Below are 22,207 nucleotides of genomic sequence, written 5' to 3'. Positions count from 1 at the left end.
CACACATAACTCCTGTATTGTCACACACATAACTCCTGTATTGTCACACACATAACTCCTGTATTGTCACACACATAACTCCTGTATTGTCACACACATAACTCCTGTATTGTCACACACATAACTCCTGTATTGTCACACACATAACTCCTGTATTGTCACACACATAACTCCTGTATTGTCACACACATAACTCCTGTATTGTCACACACATGACTCCTGTATTGTCACACACATGACTCCTGTATTGTCACACACATGACTCCTGTATTGTCACACACATAACTCCTGTATTGTCACACACATAACTCCTGTATTGTCACACACATAACTCCTGTATTGTCACACACATAACTCCTGTATTGTCACACACATAACTCCTGTATTGTCACACACATAACTCCTGTATTGTCACACACATAACTCCTGTATTGTCACACACATAACTCCTGTATTGTCACACACATAACTCCTGTATTGTCACACACATAACTCCTGTATTGTCACACACATAACTCCTGTATTGTCACACACATAACTCCTGTATTGTCACACACATGACTCCTGTATTGTCACACACATAACTCCTGTATTGTCACACACATAACTCCTGTATTGTCACACACATAACTCCTGTATTGTCACACACATAACTCCTGTATTGTCACACACATAACTCCTGTATTGTCACACACATAACTCCTGTATTGTCACACACATAACTCCTGTATTGTCACACACATAACTCCTGTATTGTCACACACATGACTCCTGTATTGTCACACACATAACTCCTGTATTGTCACACACATAACTCCTGTATTGTTTCACCACGTCTAATCCAATCAGTGTGACATGGGCCTACAAGAATCCTGACCACGTGCAGGCAGAGGGCCGTCTGTTTGTCCACCATTGTGGCAGCTTTGAAAGTCATCAGCGCGCAAACAACCATTATTAGCCCCGTCGCTGCATGTAGTGCAAGCATTAATGGGTGTGGTGTCCCGGGCTCCCCGCCGTCGCCCACTTGAGAGGGCAGTCGGCGAGGAACTCTGCACATGACACCATGAAACACACCATCGCCTTCTCACAGAGTGGCATGGCGGGAGAAGGAAGAAGAATGTTAGCTCAGGCCTGGGCAATTATTTTGCCTTGGGGGGTTAAATTTAGAGGAAAAGAATGTGTTTGGGGGCCGGTATATTTATTTTTAGGATCACTAATACAAAACCTCACATTAATGTCTGATTGAATGCTAAACACTTTATGACAGACCACCTTAAACGGAATGGAATTTTAAATTTTTTTACTGAATGAGACACCCAGATTGTATATGAAAATAAAGAATGTTACAATATTAACTATGAAGGATAAAACACTGAATATTGACAACATATGACATCACACCAGAGGTGTGGACTCGAGTCACATGACTTGGACTCGAGTCAGACTCGAGTCATGAATTTGATGACTTCAGACTCGACTTGACAAAATGTAAAGAGACTTGCAACTCGACTTAGACTTTAACATCAATGACTTGTGACTTCACTTGGACTTGAGCCTTTTGACTTGACATGACTTGCTACTTTCCCCAAAACCTAAAGCTTAAAAAATTATTTGGGAGCGCTCCGTAGCTTTCATTTTGTACGTGTCTGTCTATCAGCGTGTGTGCTGCGTGTCAGCGTGTGTGCTCTCAGTACAACAGCCAATCAACTTAGATCTACATTTTTTCATCACACAGGCATTGACCCAATCAAATTGCAGGACAACCAATGAACAAGAGTTGTCAAACAACGCGCCAGTGAGAAAGATTTATACCAAAGTTGGTTTCGTTCGGGTATAAAAACTACGACTTGGTCAACGAATTGCCGTATGCAAATCACGCAGTTCGAATATTACAGACGGAGACGCAACAACTTCCAACTTCGTTCGACATTTGAAGTTGCACAAAGAAGGGTAAGTTTTGAATGTAAGCTAACGTTTATTGGCTAAGTAACATGACTTTTATTTGCTGTGTAGTTAAATCAGTGAAGCTGTAAACTCACTGCTAACGTCATAACCATAGACATCTTATATAGGTACGCAGCATCGAGCGCTACTGCCTACTGGCGCAGACGAGACGCGGGGCCGCCATCTTGGAGTGGTGATCCGCTCCACTCAGTGCAATTCATTTGGCAGGAGCAATGAACTGTCAACGCATTTAATACATTTTACCTCACTGACTACCACTCATTTTCACGCGCTTTTTTGTCATACGTGTAGCTATGATAACGGACACATGTTTTATTATTCATAGTTTGCTTAACAGTAATAGAATATTCTTATACGCTATAAGTGACTAGACGTCCGAGATTAAAACTGGGAATATAATCCCAGAGAAGGGGGAAAAAAACGGTCAGCTATTTTTAAATTGAAGAAACAATATGATTACGTTATATATACATGCTACATAAACAATGTATGAATACATTAGATATCTATATATCTTATAGACCGTATCTCTGTTGCTGCAGCAGCAGAGAGTTTATTCTGTCGTGACACTTTGTATTGATATTTTGTATTAAATTTTTCCCTTAAATGATCATGTTTACAGTGATTGTTATATATGTATTTTTTATGCATGTCGCTTTGGATAAAAGCGTCTGCCAAATACTTAAACATATATAAACACCTGAAAGTCTTTATATCAGCTAAAACCATCAATCTGTTTCACTGGATTCAGAATAAAACCAAATTCTGTTTTACCCAACAATGTTAGTATTTGAATATTGTTACTTGAAGACTTATTCCTGGTTACAATTATACTGTTAAGAAAGTATTGTCTTATATTTTGCCTAAAATGAGAATGCATTATAATCAATGGCGGCTGGTGAATTTTGTTTTAGGTGGGGCTGAAAGTTTGTAAACCAAACCCCTGTAGGGGCGTCATCCTCCCCCAGAAGATTTATTTGTGATTTCCACATACAAATATTGAAGATCTTTGCTCCTTCTCAACTCTGTGGTAATGTTATTTTCATAAAATACAACCAATAGTACAATAATGTTAAATCTTACTTGTGAAAAGTAATCCCCCGATTCCTATTTTCAACAGTCCGCTCATTTGAGCAGGAAAACGCTGAACACCAGCCCGGCATCTTTGTTTTCTACCTGTCAACTGTCAGTTTAGGCTGCTCGCCGGCTCCTCATCACCACTTCAAGATGCAAATTGCTCGCGTCACAGCAACCAATATTGCGTCTACTTATAAGATGTTTATGGTTATAACGTCATTTCAAACACGGCAATATGTTGCGTCCACTGCAGTTTGCTACCTTATTCATACTTTTTGTCAAGTGATTTTTTAAGCAGGGTTGCATGAGGTACCTATACTTAACGTTACGTTAGTCAATGTATCACACACAGTAACGTAACGTTAGACGCGATCAGCAGCACCGCATATTTTAGCCACCTACAAAAAGACAAACATAGTCAAATAAAGGTCAGTTAAAATATATACTATATTAAGAATATGTGTACATATTGCATAGGGCCCTGACATCTAAAAAGTACAACTCTGTTCATTGTTATGTTCATGTATTTGTTATGTTTTTCAAGTGTACGCACACATCAACACACATACAGTATGAGATGAGATCAATGAGATAAGGTAAGAACAGAATAGAAACTGCTGTGGAACTAGTTACAATGCAATATGCCATGGGAATACAATGTTAACACTTTTGTACAAATAAGTACAGTTGCACTTGTTTTTGCAAATGTGTTTATTCTGTAAAGGAATGAGTTAAATGTTTAAAATTGTTTAAACTATTAAAATGACTGGTTAATAGTGCTATTATGAATTGCAATGTCAGTACTATTTTATTTCCTGCTATTTCAAATGCACTTGTTTTAATAAATAAATACAGCGGTTTAAAAGCATACACAATCTGTGTAAAAATATTAGTCTGTGGTCAAAAGGACTTGAAAGGACTCGAAACTCAAAATGCAGGACTTGTGACTTGACTTGAGACTTTCCAGTCTTGACTTTGGACTTGACTCGGGACTTGCCTGTCTTGACTCGGGACTTGACTCGAGACTTGAGGGCAAAGACTTGAGACTTACTTGTGACTTGCAAAGCAATGACTTGGTCCCACCTCTGCATCACACCACCTCTCCATACACATATTTTACAATCAACAAAAATGCAACAAACAGTGAAATATGAACATGAAGAGTAAAAATAAACCCACCTACAATCTGATATATGTGATATATCACTAAGCTTTAGAACTTTGTTGTAAAAATCTCCTTCCACGTCTGTCCCAGACACCCACATTTCACACTGTGGAAACACTCTGTGGAAACACTCCACACCCACACTGCTTGGTGCCTCCTCTGAATTACATGACCATGGTAACTCATTATATGCCCATAGTAACTCATTAGATGACCATAGTAACTAATTACATGACTATAGTAACTAATTAGATGACCATAGTAACTAATTACATGACCATAGTGACTAATTAGATGACCATAGTAACTAATTACATGACTATAGTAACTAATTAGATGACCATAGTAACTAATTGCACGACCATGGTAACTAATTACATGACCATAGTAACTCATTAGATGACCATAGTAACTAATTACATGACTATAGTAACTCATTAGATGACCATAGTAACTAATTACATGACTATAGTAACTAATTAGATGACCATAGTAACTAATTACATGACCATAGTGACTAATTAGATGACCATAGTAACTAATTACATGACTATAGTAACTCATTAGATGACCATAGTAACTAATTACATGACTATAGTAACTAATTAGATGACCATAGTAACTAATTACACGACCATGGTAACTAATTACATGACCATAGTAACTAATTAGATGACCATGGTAACTAATTACATGACCATAGTAACTAATTAGATAACCATAGTAAGTAATTAGATGACCATAGTAAGTAATTAGATGACCATAGTAAGTAATCAGATGACCATAGTAACTAATTACATGATCATAGTAACTAATTAGATAACCATAGTAAGTAATTAGATAACCATAGTAAGTAATTAGATGACCATAGTAAGTAATTACATGACCATAGTAAGTAATTAGATGACCATAGTAAGTAATTACATGACCATAGTAAGTAATTACATGACCATAGTAAGTAATCAGATGACCATAGTAACTAATCAGATGACCATAGTAACTAATTAGATGACCATAGTAACTAATCAGATGGCCATAGTAACTAATTAGATTAGCATAGTAACTCATTAGATTACCATAGTAACTAATTAGATGACCATGGTAACTAATTAGATGACCATAGTAACTAATTAGATGACCATGGTAACTAATTAAATGACCATAGTATCTAATTACATGACCATAGTAACTAATTAGATGACCATGGTAACTAATTAGATGACCATAGTAAGTAATTAGATGAGCATAGTAACTAATTACATGAGCATAGTAACTAGTATATGATGCAGATTCCAAGCATGTAAAGACTTAGTATAGTTGAAGGTCATTATAAAAGATGAGTGCACATCATAATGGCAGCTACACTTTACATCTTAAACATCTAAAAGAATTATTTGGGAATGTCCGGCGGGCCAGATTGAAAATCTTAACCCCGGTCCTTCATTTGCCCAGGCCTGTGTTAGGTAATTAATGAGGCCTTTTCTACATAGTCTTTTCTTGTATGTAAAGTCAAACGTTTCCATTCCCTGAATAGTACACAGTAGGGCTGACTACTATAGATTTTCGAATGAATCGCGACTCTCATTTGTAACGATTCTTAATCCATGAAAAAAATATAAAACTTTTTTTTGTTTTTAATATGTCCTGTCTAGCCTCTTAAGCAAATCATAATGTTGATGTAGATGAGAGGTCCTTTTCACTGAGAGCCACATCGCAGTTATGTTTGGCCCCAGAGGGCCGCATCTAACAGTGAATACTATTATTACACCAGTTTGAATGCATTTTATTAGTAGATATTTTAAACTAAAATGTAAAAAAAAGTTGCAAGTTGCAATAATTTCACCTCAAATTGTAGCGTGTAAATTACTGTATATGTAGTGTATATTACTGTAAATGTAGTGTATATTACTGTAAATGTAGTGTATATTACTGTAAATGTAAAAACAGTACTTTTGTTCTTATGGTAAAAAAAAGGCAGCTCAGTTGCCAGAATTTTACTGTAAAATTTACATTTGTTTTTTTTACCATTAATTTAAAAAAATGCAATTTTACAGTAACATTTTGGCACTTGAACTGCCAATTTGTTTGTTTGTTTTTACCGCAAATCAACAACTGTAGTTTTTTTTGGTGTATTACTGTAAATGGCAAAAGGGCACCACAGTTTCTTACAGTAAAACAAAGTACAGTGTTTACAGTGCTGTAAAAAGCACAGTAAATATCACAATTTGACCATGAAATCTATTGCTACTTTTACATTGCACACTTTGATGGATAACTTGCTTTGAAATCATTATTATTAGTATTTATTTCTATACCAAAAATTATTAGAATGTTTGATTATATATTTTTGCATAATTAGACAATATTTAAGTTAACATCATTTGCGATTACATGGAGTACATATGGTGTTTTTCTCCCAAAATAGAAAGAAATAATACATTTAGTAAGAAAAGTTGCACTACTTTATTGATACCTATTATTCCAGGGCCAAATAAAATGAAGTGGCGGGCCACATCTGGCCCCCGGGCCTTGACTTTGACACCTGTCTATATCTGCTGTACACATTTACTTGTGTTGGATGCTTCTCTTGTTGCCTTATTTGTATTTGACTTTATTCAATGTTTGGCTAGGATTTGATCAAACAAAACCAGTTTTCTTTGAAGTAATTTACTATATTATGGAGGTAATCAAAGAACTGGCACCCGATGTTATTAAAAAAGTAATTTGAATTGAAAATCGATCCTGAATGGAATGGAATGACATATCCTGGTACATAGTAGAGTAGATGGTGTGTACATGTGTTGTAGTAAACATGGCTCTCCTTCTAGGACTGCGCCCCCACTTCCCCTCTCCGTTTGAGCCCCTGGAGGACCGAGGAGAGAGGCGAGCTGGCGCGCAGGAGAGGCGGCGACCGAGGGGGGATGACAGGATGGCGGGGAGTCCCGGGGAGCAGGCGGGGGCGAGCGTGGAGACGCAAATCGGCCAAAAACTAAGAGAGATCGGAGACAAGTTCCAGCAGGATCACATAGAACTGGTAAGAGCCACAACATTAGGTACAACCTCAGGCAGTGGTCCTAACAACACTTGACCTCTCCATAATGACATCATTAAACTACTGTGGCGTAGTAGACCCAAGTATTCATTAAGTACCACCATAATGACATCCTTACAGTACTGTGGCGTAGTAGGCCCAAGTATTCATTAAGTACCACCATAATGACAACATTAAAATACAGTAGTGTAGCATATTTACATTTTGGGACACAGTTTGAACAGTAACACTGTGTTTGAATATTCCATCAAGTGGTGTACCAACAGATCAGGGGTGTCTAAACTCCATCCATTATTATTTAATAATACAATTTTGTGATACAGGTGAGAAAGAACATTATTTGTTTTATTATCACAATTTCAGCTTTTTCTCATCACATTAGTTGTTTTGTTTTCTTACTGATTTGTCATTTTATTTTGGCGATACGCGGCGGGGCCAACAACAGACGGCCCCCGGGCCTTATTTTGGACACCCCTGCACCAGCCACAGTACCACAGTGTGACACACTCCTGTTGACACAGGGCCCCTGATAGGCGCTCACGTTGGTCACATGACCCCAGACACTTGGTCAACGAGTCCCCGCTCCTTATCTGCCGCTTGATGTTGTTGAGGCCCCGTGTCAACTAGGCTGCTGAGGGCCACAGACAGTGTGTGATGAAGCCAGACAAAAGTGGAGTTAGTCCAAATAACATTGTTGTTGTTGTTGAGGCCCCGTGTCAACTAGGCTGCTGAGGGCCACAGACAGTGTGTGATGAAGCCAGACAAAAGTGGAGTTAGTCCAAATAACATTGTTGTTGTTGTTGAGGCCCCGTGTCAACTAGGCTGCTGAGGGCCACAGACAGTGTGTGATGAAGCCAGACAAAAGTGGAGTTAGTCCAAATAACATTGTTGTTGTTGTTGTTGAGGCCCCGTGTCAACTAGGCTGCTGAGGGCCACAGACAGTGTGTGATGAAGCCAGACAAAAGTGGAGTTAGTCCAAATAACATTGTTGTTGTTGTTGTTGAGGCCCCGTGTCAACTAGGCTGCTGAGGGCCACAGACAGTGTGTGATGAAGCCAGACAAAAGTGGAGTTAGTCCAAATAACGGTAGTTTAGAAAGAGGGAGTGTGTCTGAGCTGCCTGTCTAAAAATAGCCTCTCACTCATAGTCAGCATGATGGCAACTACCCACAATACCTCACTTGTCCTGTGTGTGTGTGTGTGTGTGTGTGTGTGTGTGTGTGTGTGTGTGTGTGTGTGTGTGTGTGTGTGTGTGTGTGTGTGTGCACAGGTGTGTTAGTGTGTGTCTGTGTGCGTGGGTTGTGTTAGTGTGTCTGTGTGCGCGTGTCTGCGGGCGTGCGTGCGAGTGTGTGTGTGTGCGTGTGTGAGTGTGAGCATGTGTGTGCTTGTGTGTGTGCGCGTGTGAGTGTTAGTGTGTGAGTGTGTGTGTGTGTGTGTGTGTCTGCGTGTGTGTGCGTGTGTGTGTGCGTGAGTGCGTGTGTGTGTGTGAGAATGTGTGTGTGAGAATGTGTGTGTGTGAGTGTGTGTGTGTGTGAGAATGTGTGTGTGTGAGTGTGTGTGTGTGTGAGAATGTGTGTGTGTGAGTGTGTGTGTGTGTGAGAATGTGAGTGTGTGTGTGTGTGTGTGTGTGTGTGTGTGTGTGTGTGTGTGTGTGTGTGTGTGTGTGTGTGTGTGTGTGTGTGTGTGTGTGTGTGTGTGTGTGTGTGTGTGTGTGTGTGTGTGTGTGTGTGTGTGGTCATGGCAGAAAGATAAGCCAGCACATTTCAGTGTGCCAGTTTATCTTGCAACATTGTTGTGAGTGCACTCATCCAACTATTGCCTTCATGAAGTCTTTATGTGAATGTTACAAACATTCACACATCTTTTCTACAACAACATTCTTCTACTTCTTCTTCTTCTCCAGATGTTGGTGCACTTCACATTCCACATTTTTCACCCCATTCAAAGCGTTCCAACTTCAAACTGTTTAGCCTATTCGGGAATCGCGGGCTTTCCCTTGGAAAATTCCAAAAATTCCCAGATTTCCCAGAATTACAGGTTTTCCAGGGACATTTTTCCCATTCAAAATGAATTGGCCATTTTTCAAATTTCCACCATTTCCAAATTGTTCGACTAATTCAAACCATTCCACCTTCAACACATTCCACTCATCTTGGAAATTCAAACTATCATTTTTCCAAGTTCAAACAAATTTTAGGAATTCCCGTTTTTTTAAACCCTTTTTTCTGTGGACTACACAAAAAGATAAGTACAAAATAAAAATACATGACAAATAATTGTCCCCATTTGTCTATACTACACCCAGTTCTGGTGCTCACACTTCGGATTTTCCTTAAGCCACGTTTTCAGTTTTGTGGAGAAATAATGAAGTGTAGATAAATGTGATATGGAAAACAGTAACTTGAGTGTATAACTCTATAATATCTAATTACTGTGCAGGTGATCACCTTGTCCCAGCTGTTTCTACACCTAATCTGCCATCGCAATGCTTTATGTCTGCATACTCATTTCACACCAAATTGAAGACATGTAAGAATACAGTACAAACTACGGTAAAGCCATCTTTTCCAGGGTAATCGAAAAATACGCTGGTATAAGATTGATGTGCGCACACACAAATACACACATTACCACGCTTTTGTTGGCGTTGATTGTGACGTGACAACCAAAATAACACTTCATTAAAGCACTATAACAGACTCAACAACATAAAACTTGAATTACTTCAACTTTAACATCAGACCCTGACCACAATGCAATATGAAGTACAAAGGATAAAAGCTGGAATATTAAGAGTGTGTGAAAGTTGGTCTCTTACATTGTGTCAGAGTTTGTAGTTGGCGAACCCCAAGATGCAGAGATGATGGCAGGCATTAAATGGGAAAACATGATTTAATTACAATACTATGGCAAAACACAAACAAAAGGGAACAAACAAAAGGCGCGCACAAGGCGGAGAACAAACTAAGCTCTAAACTAAAATAGCACAAAGGCTAACTGTGGACATTAAACAAAAACACTTACTGTGACACGACGGAACTATGACTAAAGCGGAGTGGACAAAAGTAGACGGAGCTACAACGACAAATAGGTAGAAGATAAGTGACAAGTGACAAGTCTTGTAATGACAATGGTCCAGCCTGTGACTGGAGGGCAGGACAGGTTTAAATAGCAGCTGGCTGACTGGCACCAGGTGTGGCCAGGTGCTAATCAGCCACAGCTGAGGGGACAAAACACTCAGGGAACTTAATCAGGAAATGAAGACAAAATAAAAGCACTGACAGGAAACTAAGACAAACGCAGAGGAAAAACTAAAACATAGCCAAACTGTCAGGGACAAGCCTGACACATTGTCTACTTCTGTGACGACCTCCTTAAAGTTTTCTAATCAATCACAAATAAACGCGAGTGTTTTGCATTTTGCCCATCATGCATTGCAGTGAGATCATACATGTGTCATTTTAAAAGAGATGTTGTGTTGTACAGTGTGCATAGTTTAATGAGCAGGAGGTGTGTTATATATAGCGTGTTGACTTTGTTGGTTGAGCGTGGTGATGTCATGGTATCGATGGGAAAATGCATTTTTAGACAAGATGATTTGCCTAAACGGTAGCAAATGGATTGATGGATGGACTAGAAAGGACTGATTCAAAAATTAATAATAATACATAAATAATAATACTTTTTTTTTTTACTCGGTACTACCCGCGGGCCGGATTTTGGACACTGGCAGGCAGTATTTTGGGGACCACTGGTTTACACCTTGAGTGGGGAAAGTTGTTTGGATTGGGTCATATATATTAATGCTGTGCTACATTCACTCTCAAATGAAAGTCATGGTCATTGACCAGTGATTCTATCTGCGCCCCACAAGAGGGCGCTAAAATCACTTTGATTCAATTCACAGGGGACCAACTTTTTGTTGAACTGGTCGCACTCTACCCTGTACGGTATAGCGGTACTGGTATAGTATTGCGGTACTAATTGAAAAGTACCGCTTCCATGATGGCGCGTCGTCACGTCATGACATTGCTGCTTTTAGGAGCAGAGGAGCATGTTGGGCAGCGCACACACACAGAGTACTTACAAGCAGACACAGTGTGTAGACAGAAAAGGGAGAATGGACGCATTTTGGTGTAAAAAGTCAAGATAAAGGTGAAATTATAACGCTGAAACACCCTCAGGAAGAGCTGCTTTAACACATGGCTAACATCCATCCACAGTGTTTTAGCTACTTCTAAATCACTAATCCTGGTCTCCATGGCGACAAATAAAGTCAGTTTCTTACCAGTAGCATTATCACTGGAGGAGGAGGAATATCTAAACATGCTTCACTACACAGCGTAGGAGGATACAATAGCTCACCACCGTCACAATGTAAACAAATGCCATGGGTGGATCTACACCTGACATCCACTGTAATGATACCAAGTACAGGGGCGTATCTAGTCGATACTACTATGATTACATCCATATTTTTTATCGTCACTAAATCTTTTTTCCTTTTTTCTAAATGTATATTACCAGAAAGCATAAGAACAAGTATCTACATTTGATTATTTACAATCCGGGGAGGAGGGATGTGGAAGGGGGAGGGTGTTAGTTTAGGGTTGAAGTTGCCTGGAGGTGTTGTTTTAGTGCGGGTTTGATCATCCAAAACTAATGTCAAGTGTCAAAGAAGAGCAGAATAAGTGATTATTACATTTGAACAGAAGTGTAGATAGAACATGTTAAAACAGGAAAATAAGCTGATATTAACAGTAAATGAACAAGTAGATTAATAATCAATTTTTACAGTTTGTCCTCATAATGTGTACAAAATAATAGGTGTATAAATGACACAATATGTTACTGCATACTAATTAGGAGTCTTTGTTTGTTTACTTACTACTAAAAGACAAGTTGTCTAGTATGTTCAACATTTTATTGAAGGACTAAATGACAATAATAAACACAAGTTTCATGTACACTAACATTTGTTGTTACAATAAAGACAACAATGACCTTTTTTTGTGGTCCCCTTTATTTAGAAAAGTATGGAAATACATTTTGGTAGCGGTACTAAAATATTGGTGTGGGGACAACACTAGTTTGGACACTTCCAATCTAGAAGCTGAATGTACACACATGTGTGTTTTTCTGTTGTTGTCTTGTTAGTTAGCTGGTTGTGTGTGCAGACAACACAAACTTCAGCATCAGCCAAACAGACTAGAGTAAGAAACTAAAACACAGACTAGAGTAAGAAACTAAAACAGACTAAAGGAGAGTGACAAATTGTTGAAATAAGCGCAGCGGCATAGAAAGAAGCCAATTAAGGACAATTAGTGTGGCCCTCACTGTGCTGCCGGAGAGGCCTTGATGTTAGTGAGAGATGGGATTACGCAATAGGATGCAATGTTGGAGCTGGCCTCTTTTCCAAGAGAGCCTGTGGGTGAGGAACTTTCAAACGTTTGCTGCTGGCAAGCAGAAAGTCCTTCATGTGTCCGCAGCCCACACAGGAAAGAGGCTCCATATCCTCTTTTGCATGGCTCTCCAGCTGACTTAGTTTCCAGAGTGTTCCCTCAAAGCATGTCTAGTTTACCAGATCTGTTTGGATCAGGAATATGTGTGAGACAGGGATGTCAAAGTGGTGTTCATTGAGGGCCACATGGCAGTCATGTCTGCCATCAGAGGGCCCCCGCTTGTAACAGTGAATAATGTAGGAATTTGCCTCTGGATTTCATGATTAACTAGATGAGTGAAGTTGAAGTGAACTGCTGAAAGAATGTAGTATGAATGGAAGAATAGTTGGAATGTTGAAGAGTTAGAATTTCCAGGAAAAGCGGAGTTAGGTTTGGAAGTTGGGAAAGTGTTAGTTAGAATGTCCAGGATGAGTGGAATGTGTTGATGTTGGAATGCTTTCAATAGCTTGAAAAATGTGGGAATTGTGCAATTGTCCATTCATTACAATGGGAACTTCCTGGAAATTTGGGAATGTTAGGAAAAGCGGGATGTTTTTGGAAATGATTAGGAGCATGAATGTCCTGAATGAGCTGAATTGGTTGGTGTTGGAATTGTTTAAATCGGTCAAGAAATGTTGAAGTAGTAACACTTTTTGAATTAAAAAATGGTATTACGGAAATTCGGGAAAACAGGGAATTTTTCAAGTTCTTAAACCAGTGGTTCTTAACCTTGTTGGAGGTACCGAACCCCACCGGTTTCATATGCGCATTCACCCAACCCTCCTTTTTTTTTCAAATTCTAGACAAAGTTATTATGTTTTTGGTTACACTTTAGTATGGGGAACATATTCTAAGTAACAAAGACTTCATTTAGAGTTATTTGGTTAGGGTTAGGGTTAGGGTTAGATGGTTAGAGCCAGGGTTAGAGGGTTAGGGTTATAATAAGGCCATGCTGAATAAGGCATTAATAAGTACTTAATAATGACTAGTTAAGAGCCAATATGTTACTAATTTGCATGTTAATAAGCAACTAATTAATGGTGAATATGTTCCCCATACTAAAGTGTTACCATGTTTTATTACTGGTGCACTTGATGAAGCGTGCATGAACATCACCTTGTTCAAACAACAAAACCAACACAGTGCATAAACTCACAACAAATGACACACCTGCAAACCAGTCAGCTGTTGCCGTATCCGTAATACGCTGATAGGGAGAAGTTTGTATTTACACCATGAGTCGGGTGTGTTTTGACCTCCGCCGAACCCCTGAGCCCGACTCACCGAACCCCTAGGGTTCCATCCAACCCAGGTTAAGAACCACTGTCTTAAACCAACTTCTTTTTTTGTCCTGACTAAGAGGAATGTTTGACAGTTGAAATGGGTTGAAAAATGTCAAAGGAGTCATCGCACTAAAAAGGTTGGAACAAATTTAGAGCAAACCCAAGAATTCCTGGAAATGTTGAAGTAGTAACAGTTTTGTCATTGAAAAATGGGGTTACGGAATTTCAGGAAAATTGAGAATTTTTCAAGTTCTTAAACCAACTTGTTTTTTAGTCCTGGGGACGGCGTGGCACAGTTGGGAGAGTGGCCGTGCCAGCAGCCTGAGGGTTCCTGGTTCAATCCCCACCTTCTACCATCCTAGTCACGTCCGTTGTGTCTTTGAGCAAGTCACTTCACCCTTGCTCCTGATGGGTAGTGGTCAGGGCCTTGTGTGGCAGCTCCCGCCATCAGTGTGTCAAAGCGCTTTGAGTACCTTGAAAGTAGAAAAGCTCTATACAAGTATAACCCAAGAGGAATATTTTGACAGTGGAAGGGTTGAAACAGGTTGAAAAATGTAAAAGGAGTCATCGCACTGAAAAAGGTTGGAAATAAGGTTAGAAAAAAACAGGAATTTTTGTAAATGTGTTGAACGTGGAAAAATGGTTGTTTGAATTACCAGGATGAATTGAATGTGTTGAAAGTGGAATGCTTTGAATGGCTTGAAAAATGTGGGAATTGTGGAACTTTGAAAAATGTATAATTCATTTTGAATGGGGAAAATGTCCCTAAAAACATGGAATTGAAGAAAATCCTGGAATTTTTTAGAATTGTTGAAGTAGAGCACACAATTCCTGAACAGGCTGAATATTTTGCACAGTTTGAATCGGATAAGAAATGTGGGAATTGTGGAACTTTGAAAAATGTATAATTCATTTTGAATGGGGAAAATGTCCCTAAAAACATGGAATTGAAGAAAATCCTGGAATTGTTTAGAATTGTTGAAGTAGAGCACACAATTCCTGAACAGGCTGAATATTTTGCACAGTTTGAATCGGTTATAAAATGTGGGAATTGTGGAACTTTGAAAAATGTATAATTCATTTTGAATGGGGAAAATGTCCCTAAAAACATGGAATTGTAGAAAATCCTGGAATTTTTTAGAATTGTTGAAGTAGAGCACACAATTCCTGAACAGGCTGAATATTTTGCACAGTTTGAATCGGATATAAAATGTGGGAATTGTGGAACTTTGAAAAATGTCCCATTCATTTCAACGGGAATTTCATGAAAATGTGGGAATTTTGAGAAAAGAGGAATTTTTTAGGAAATGTTTTTAGGAAGCACATTTGAATGAGTTGAAATGGTTAGTGTTGGAATTTTTCAAAACTGTTGAGAAATGTTGAAGTAGTAACATTATTAATTGAGATATGGTGTTACGGAAGTCCTGGAATTAAAAAAAAACAACAATTATTTTTCCAGTTCAAAAAATAACTTTCTTTTCTTGTCCTGATTAAGAGGAATGTTTTGACAGTGGAACGCTTGAAGTGGGTTGAACAATGTGGAAGGAGTAGTCGACAGAAAAAAGGGTGGAAATAAGGCTTTGGAAAAGCAGGAAATCCTGGAATTATTTTGAAGTTGTAAAAATGATAGTTAGAATGTCCAGGATGGTGGAATGTGTTGAAGGTGGAATGCTTTGAATAGCTTGAAAAATGTGGAAATGGTGGAAGTTTGAAAAATGGCCAATTCATTTTGAATGGGGAAAATGTCCTGGAAAACCTGGAATTCTGGGAAATCTGGGAATTTTTGGAAATTTGTCAAAAGACAGCCTGCCATTCCTGAATAGGCTGAACAGTTTGAAGTTGGAACGGAGAAGAAGAAGAAGTAGTTTAATAAATAGATGAATGTTGTGCAGCATTCACACAATAATCCTCCATTTCCACAAATAAACTGCAGTCCTCAAGTATTATTATCACCGGAAGACTGTAGGACGTGACTAAACATGTTCCACGCCGTGTTGAAGTCAAAGAGTCACACAGTTAGTTTATGAGACACCTTGACACGTATTAGGAATCATCTACTCTCATATTAGGAATGATGTACTCTCATATTAGGAATATTAGGAATGATGTACTCTCATATTAGGAATGATGTACTCTCATATTAGGAATATTAGGAATGATGTACTCTCATATTAGGAATGATGTACTCTCATATTAGGAATGATGTACTCTCATATTAGGAATATTAGGAATGATGTACTCTCATATTAGGAATGATGTACTCTCATATTAGGAATGATGTACTCTCATATTAGGAATGATGTACTCTCATATTAGGAATGATGTACTCTCATATTAGGAATGATGTACTCTCATATTAGGAATGATGTACTCTCATATTAGGAATGATGTACTCTCATATTAGGAATGATGTACTCTCATATTAGGAATGATGTACATCTCTATCATGCAAAGTGAATGTTGTTGTTTTCTTTGCAGCTCCTGAGGCAGCAGAGACTAAACCTCCCCGTCTGGATGCGCCTCACCTTGTTCCTCTTTGGCTTCTTGCCCCCCAGACCACCTGGTCCCAGATGAAGGACTTTGGCTTCTTGCCCCCCAGACCACCTGGTCCCAGATGAAGGACTCTGGCTTCTTGCCCCTGAGACCAAGGACTTCCTTGACTTGTCCCGGGACAGGGGCAGACTTCTACAGATGGCACTGTATGACGGAACACGGGTTGGGATTTTGTTTGTGAATCAACTATGAAGACAAGAACAATGCTGGTCACCGCTGGACGGAGACTGATGGCATCTTTTTATTTTTATTCCCCTTTTTGAGCCTCTTTTTTCTGTTCCAGAAGAAGCCATTGAGTTTGAAGAGATATTTTGGAAATACTTGTAAGATGACCTATTTGTACAGCTCTTTTAATTTCAAGTCTTGGAAGGAACTCTCATGGTCAGTCCGGGGAATGCCTTATGACTCTCTCCCGCCGCCACAGCGGAGAAGATAAGCGTGCACCAACGCTGAAAAGGACTCCAAACCACAATTCTTCTTCAAAACAATAAGCCCTGAATTTGACTCTGGACTGTCTCACATCTCTAAAGTCATCCATCAGCATCTCCACTTGCATACTTCAACTCACACTAACCTTTCCATCCTCGCCCATTTTGAAAATGAGCCGGCACAAAAGGAGTGGAGAAAAGTACCCTGCTTTCCCGGCTATAGAGCGCTGAGGTATTTAAGCCACACCCACCACATTTTAGAAGACATACAAGTTGGACTTATATTAGCCGCATCGGACTATAAGCCGCAGATATGTACCGCTACCAAACATTCTGTAAAGGTTTATTTACATACCTTAATTGTGTCCAAACACTGCAGTAAAGTCATCGTCATGGACACGCCCCCCCCCCAGCATGGACACGCCCCCCCAGCATGGACACGCCCCCCCCCCAGCAGCCACAAGACATTGAAACAACCTTGACAACTTCTTCAATTACTCAACACAACTCAAACATACCCTATTCTTCGGAGTATAAGTCGCTCCGGAGTATAAGTCACACCAGCCAAAAATGCATAAATGCAATATATAAGTTGCACTGGAGTATAAGTCGCATTTTTTGGGGAAATGTATTTGATAAAAGCCAACAGCAAGAATAGACATTTGAAAGGCAATTTAAAATGTGTAAAGAATAGTGAACAACAGGCTGAATAAGTGTACGTTATATGAGGCATAAATAACTAACTGCTATGTTAACCTCACATATTATGGTAAGAGTCATTCAAATAACTATAACATATAGAACATGCTATATGTTTACTGTCACTCCTAATCGCTAAATCCCATGAAATCTTATACGTTTGGTCTCTTATTTGATATTTTACGCTAATGTGTTAATAATTTCACACATAAGTCACTCCTGAGTTTAAGCCGCACCCCTGGCCAAACTATGAAAACAACTGCCACTTATAGTCCGAAAAATACGGTAACCTTGAAACAGCATGCTTTTTAACCACGTTTAATCAATCAATGTCAGGTTCTGATGTTGATTTGACATTGAAATGTGGTCATTTCCCAACCAACAACGTGGATCCAACGTTGTCTCAATTGACCAATACAACTATGTTGTTTGAAAGTCAGTTTTAAAGGACATGTACGTAGAATCAATGTCTGGTGCCTGCTGGGACTGCCTCTTTAAACTGATGAACAGACTCAATAACTCCATGGGGACGTTTTGGAAAGTGAAACAACACAAAAAGAATGTTGTAAGTTAATAATACTAACAGACACTCGTAAACATGTTAGCATATTAGCTAAAGCTAACGATGCTAGCTTCATTACATCGCGATAGCGCGTACAAATATGCATGAAAACACTCCTACAGACATCACACATGGGACGCTTTAGTAAGTGAGAATAGTTTTAGTTATATTGTAAAACCTACTGATGTTGCTGGGACTGATGAATGAAGAATCCATACCAGTAGACGAAACGGGACTTATACTTCCGTTTTAAGACAGGAAACAGAAAACACAACAACACAAACAATAACACACTTTTTCAGTGTCCCTATCAGTGTTTTATGGAAAGCATTTGTTGAGTACAAAACGTTACGGCCGTGAGCGAAGAAAAATCCACAGGATTCAAAGCGTGGGGAAAAAAAAAAGTAGCGGCTTATAGTGGAGAAACTAGACTACTCTGAGGAGGTTTCCAACGATTAGGGTTGGGCATCAGTGGGAAGCAGGATTCACATTCCGCTACTCTCCAAATTCTTCATGTTTTCATTTTCATTCCTGGTTTGAGTGAAGGAATATGTGCAGGAAATGAAGACATATTTGTCCAATTAGGTTGGAACTCTCAAGCTTTTACCATCCAAAGAATCTTCAGGAATTGGACCTGGAATCCTTTCAATGATGGCCGACCCCAACAATGATTGAAGTTACAGCGAGTAGTTTATATCTCTACACACCATTTCTACACTCTCAATGTTCAAGAAGGCCATTGGCGACTCATCGGGTGTTTCAGTGCAGTACCTGGCTGCCACCAGCGGAGGTGCTGATGAGTCATGCAGAGTCAGTGCAGTACCTGGCCACCACCAGCGGAGGTGCTGATGAGTCAGTGCAGTACCTGGCCACCACCAGCGGAGGTGCTGATGAGTCAGTGCAGTCCCTGGCCACCACCAGCGGAGGTGCTGATGAGTCATGCAGAGTCAGTGCAGTACCTGGCCACCACCAGTGGAGGTGCTGATGAGTCATTGCAGTACCTGGCCACCACCAGCGGAGGTGCTGATGAGTCAGTGCAGTACCTGGCCACCACCAGCGGAGGTGCTGATGAGTCATGCAGAGTCAGTGCAGTACCTGGCCACCACCAGCGGAGGTGCTGATGAGTCATGCAGAGTCAGTGCAGTACCTGGCCACCACCAGTGGAGGTGCTGATGAGTCATGCGGTGCGGAGCTACGCGCTTTACTATTCACTGTTAAAGACTGCACTCCTGCTTTCTTTCTTTCTACTCTGCCGTCTAAAGCAGGCCTGGGCAATCATTTTGACTCGGGGGCCAAATTTAGAGAACAAAATGTGTCTGGGGGCCGATATATCTATTTTTAGGAACATTAATACAAAACCTCACAATAAAGTCTGGTTGAATGCTAAAAACTTTATGACAGACCAACTTAAACGGAATGGAATTTAACATTTTTTTACTGAATGAGACACCCAGAGTGTACATGAAAATAAAGAATGTTACAATATTAACTATGAAGGATAAAACACTGAATATTGACACATATAAAGGTTACAATATTAAGTACGAAAGATAAAACACTGAATATTGACACATATAAAGGTTACAATATTAAGTACGAAAGATAAAACACTGAATATTGACACATATAAAGGTTACAATATTAAGTACGAAAGATAAAACACTGAATATTGACAAGATATGAAGCTTGTTTCTCATTTGCCCAGGTCTGTTTTGAAATCTATTTTTTGTCCTTGGTTCTGACATTTCTGCTTGGTCGGTCTTTGAACGCAACCTCTGGGCGAGAAGTTGGATGTGTTCTGAACTTTTGGGTTCTTTTTGTCCTTTTCTGAGGGAGGAGCCATAGATGTGCGCAGGTTAGATTCCTGCGAACGCTGAGCCAAGTGGGACCTCTTTCAGCCGTCTTAATTTATTGACTTATTTATTTATTAGGTGTATATAGACGCTAGCTTGTGTGCGCTCGCCTCGGTCCTGGCCGGTCTTTACACGCGGGGGTGGGGTGGGGTGGGTAAATGGCGCGGGAACAACGGACAATCAGAAATGTGCCTTGTGAGACCTCCTCCTTCTTCTTCTTCTCAGCAGCGGCAACAATCTTTGAAGTAACGCGACTCCAACGTCTCACGAGGCACAATCTCTCTTTTCTCTCAGACTGTTTGCAAACCACACGTACTGTACAAACTGTACACAAATGCAACATTGAATATTCTACAACACAAATACAAGGTGGAAACAACGTGCTTTTTCACAACGTTTAATCAATGCCAGGTTGTGATGTTGATTTGACATTGAAATGTGGTCATCTCCCAAGCAACAAGGTGGATCCAACGTTGTGTCAACTTACAAATACAACTATGTTGTTTTCCAATATAACTACAACTCTTTCAGACTGTTGACATGCACTCTACAACACTTGCTTGTTTTTACCTGCTAACTCTCCTACTCTTCGGAACATGCCGGATGATCCCAGCAGGGCTCTTATTTTGAAGGAGTCACCGCGGTGCCCAGTATTATCAGCTTTTCTTCTGGCTTCCGTTCAGCCTTCAGTGTCTTGAAGATGTTGTTCCTAGGAAGTGTGCATCTTACCTGTGGAGTGCTGTAATGATTCTTTTTATAAACATCCATTTGACTGCAGGACAATTTCTATCCAACATTTTTCAACTTTTCTAAGACTTACAGCTTTTTTTTGTTTTTCTATAATGGCTCTTTTCAAAGTTGTGGCTTGTTGTCATGTTTGGCCAAGTGTGCGGTGTCACTCCGAGTAAGGGCTTGTTATTCCATAGATGTAAAACAACAAAGTGCATGTCACACATTCCTGATGATAAGAGAAAATGTTTCTTTGAATGTAATTTCATGGACTGAACATCGTGAGCGTTTATGCTTGACTTTGTTCCCTCAGAGTGGTCACAAGGATCATGTTTAGTCCTTGCCAGCGAGACCTGGTCCAGATGTAGCAGCTAGTTTTGGGACTGTGGTCTCGGTGCACTTCCCCCAACACACAACAAACACGGCGCGGGAGCTTCTTTCTTTCTAGTGCAATATGCTGTACATAAGAGCTTGGCTCTGACAAATCTTACAATCTCTTCATTTCTTTCTGATGTTCAATGGGTACTTTGTTGCTTTTCTTTATTTTTTTCAATAAAATTTTATGGACAATGAAAAAAAAAAAAAAAAAGCCTGGATTTTTTTGTTTCTTTGCACAAACCTGAAACTACAGAGCCCCTAAAGCAGGGGTCCCCAAACTTTTTGACTCGTGGGCCGCATTGGGTTAAAAAAATTTGGCCAGGGGCCGGGCTGTATATATATATATATATATATATATATATATATACATATATATATTGTCTTTTTAATCCGTTTTGACATTTAACATTGTCACGTTATCGAAGGGAAAATTCATTTTTAGACAATATGATTTGCCTGAGCAGCTAGGAGACACCGAGAGTAACAAGCGGTAGAAAATGGATTAGAAAAGAAAAAAATATATATATATATTTTTAACTTGGGACTTCCCGTGGGCTGGATTTTGGATGCTGGGGGGCCGGATCCGGCCCGCGGGCCGTAATGTGGGGACCCCTGCCCTAAAGGGACATGGGGGGGAAAAAATGTTATAATTTTTTTTTCTTTTTTTTTTTTTTAGACATGTATCTCGTGCGCACGAGATACATGTCTAAAAAAAAAAAAATTATACATTTTTAAAAATTTTTTTTATAACTTTATAAAAAGTTTCTCGTGCGCACTAGATACATGTCTAAAAAAAAAAATGTATACATTTTTTTTTAAAAATGTTTAAAACTTTTTAAAAAGTTTCTCGTGCGCACGAGATACAGTACATGTCTAAAAAAATTATAACATTTTTGTATTTTTTTTTTTATAACTATAGAACGTTTCTTGTGCGCACGAGATACATGTCTAAATTAAAAAAACAATTATACATTTTTTCAATTTTTTTTTATAACTTTTTAAAAAGTTTCTCGTGCGCACGAGA

The 22,207-nt window shown here is 39.3% G+C and overlaps 1 protein-coding gene across 5 annotated transcripts in view; it reads left to right on the top strand.

Moving 5' to 3' along the window:
• Positions 1–19,765, top strand: part of LOC133640527 (uncharacterized) — a 35,346-nt gene extending 15,581 nt beyond the window's left edge. The window contains exons 3-5 of one of the 5 annotated variants that reach the window (XR_009824179.1): positions 7,036–7,241; positions 16,460–19,013; positions 19,066–19,765. Coding sequence is in view for 1 of the 5 variants with exons in the window: in XM_062033994.1 (XP_061889978.1) it covers positions 7,036–7,241; positions 16,460–16,555 (302 nt within the window). In the remaining 4 variants the exon portion in view is untranslated. Of the gene's footprint in view, positions 1–7,035; positions 7,242–16,459 lie in introns of all 5 variants that reach the window. The other 4 variants (XR_009824180.1, XR_009824178.1, XR_009824177.1 and 1 more) reach the window with 4 other exon arrangements.
• Positions 19,766–22,207: the final 2,442 nt, after the last annotated feature.

Source organism: Entelurus aequoreus, linkage group LG23, assembly GCF_033978785.1.
Source record: "Entelurus aequoreus isolate RoL-2023_Sb linkage group LG23, RoL_Eaeq_v1.1, whole genome shotgun sequence".
Classification (NCBI taxonomy): domain Eukaryota; kingdom Metazoa; phylum Chordata; class Actinopteri; order Syngnathiformes; family Syngnathidae; genus Entelurus; species Entelurus aequoreus.
The sequence above is the reverse complement of the archived record's forward strand: the minus strand, read 5'-3'. Positions and strand labels throughout refer to the sequence as shown.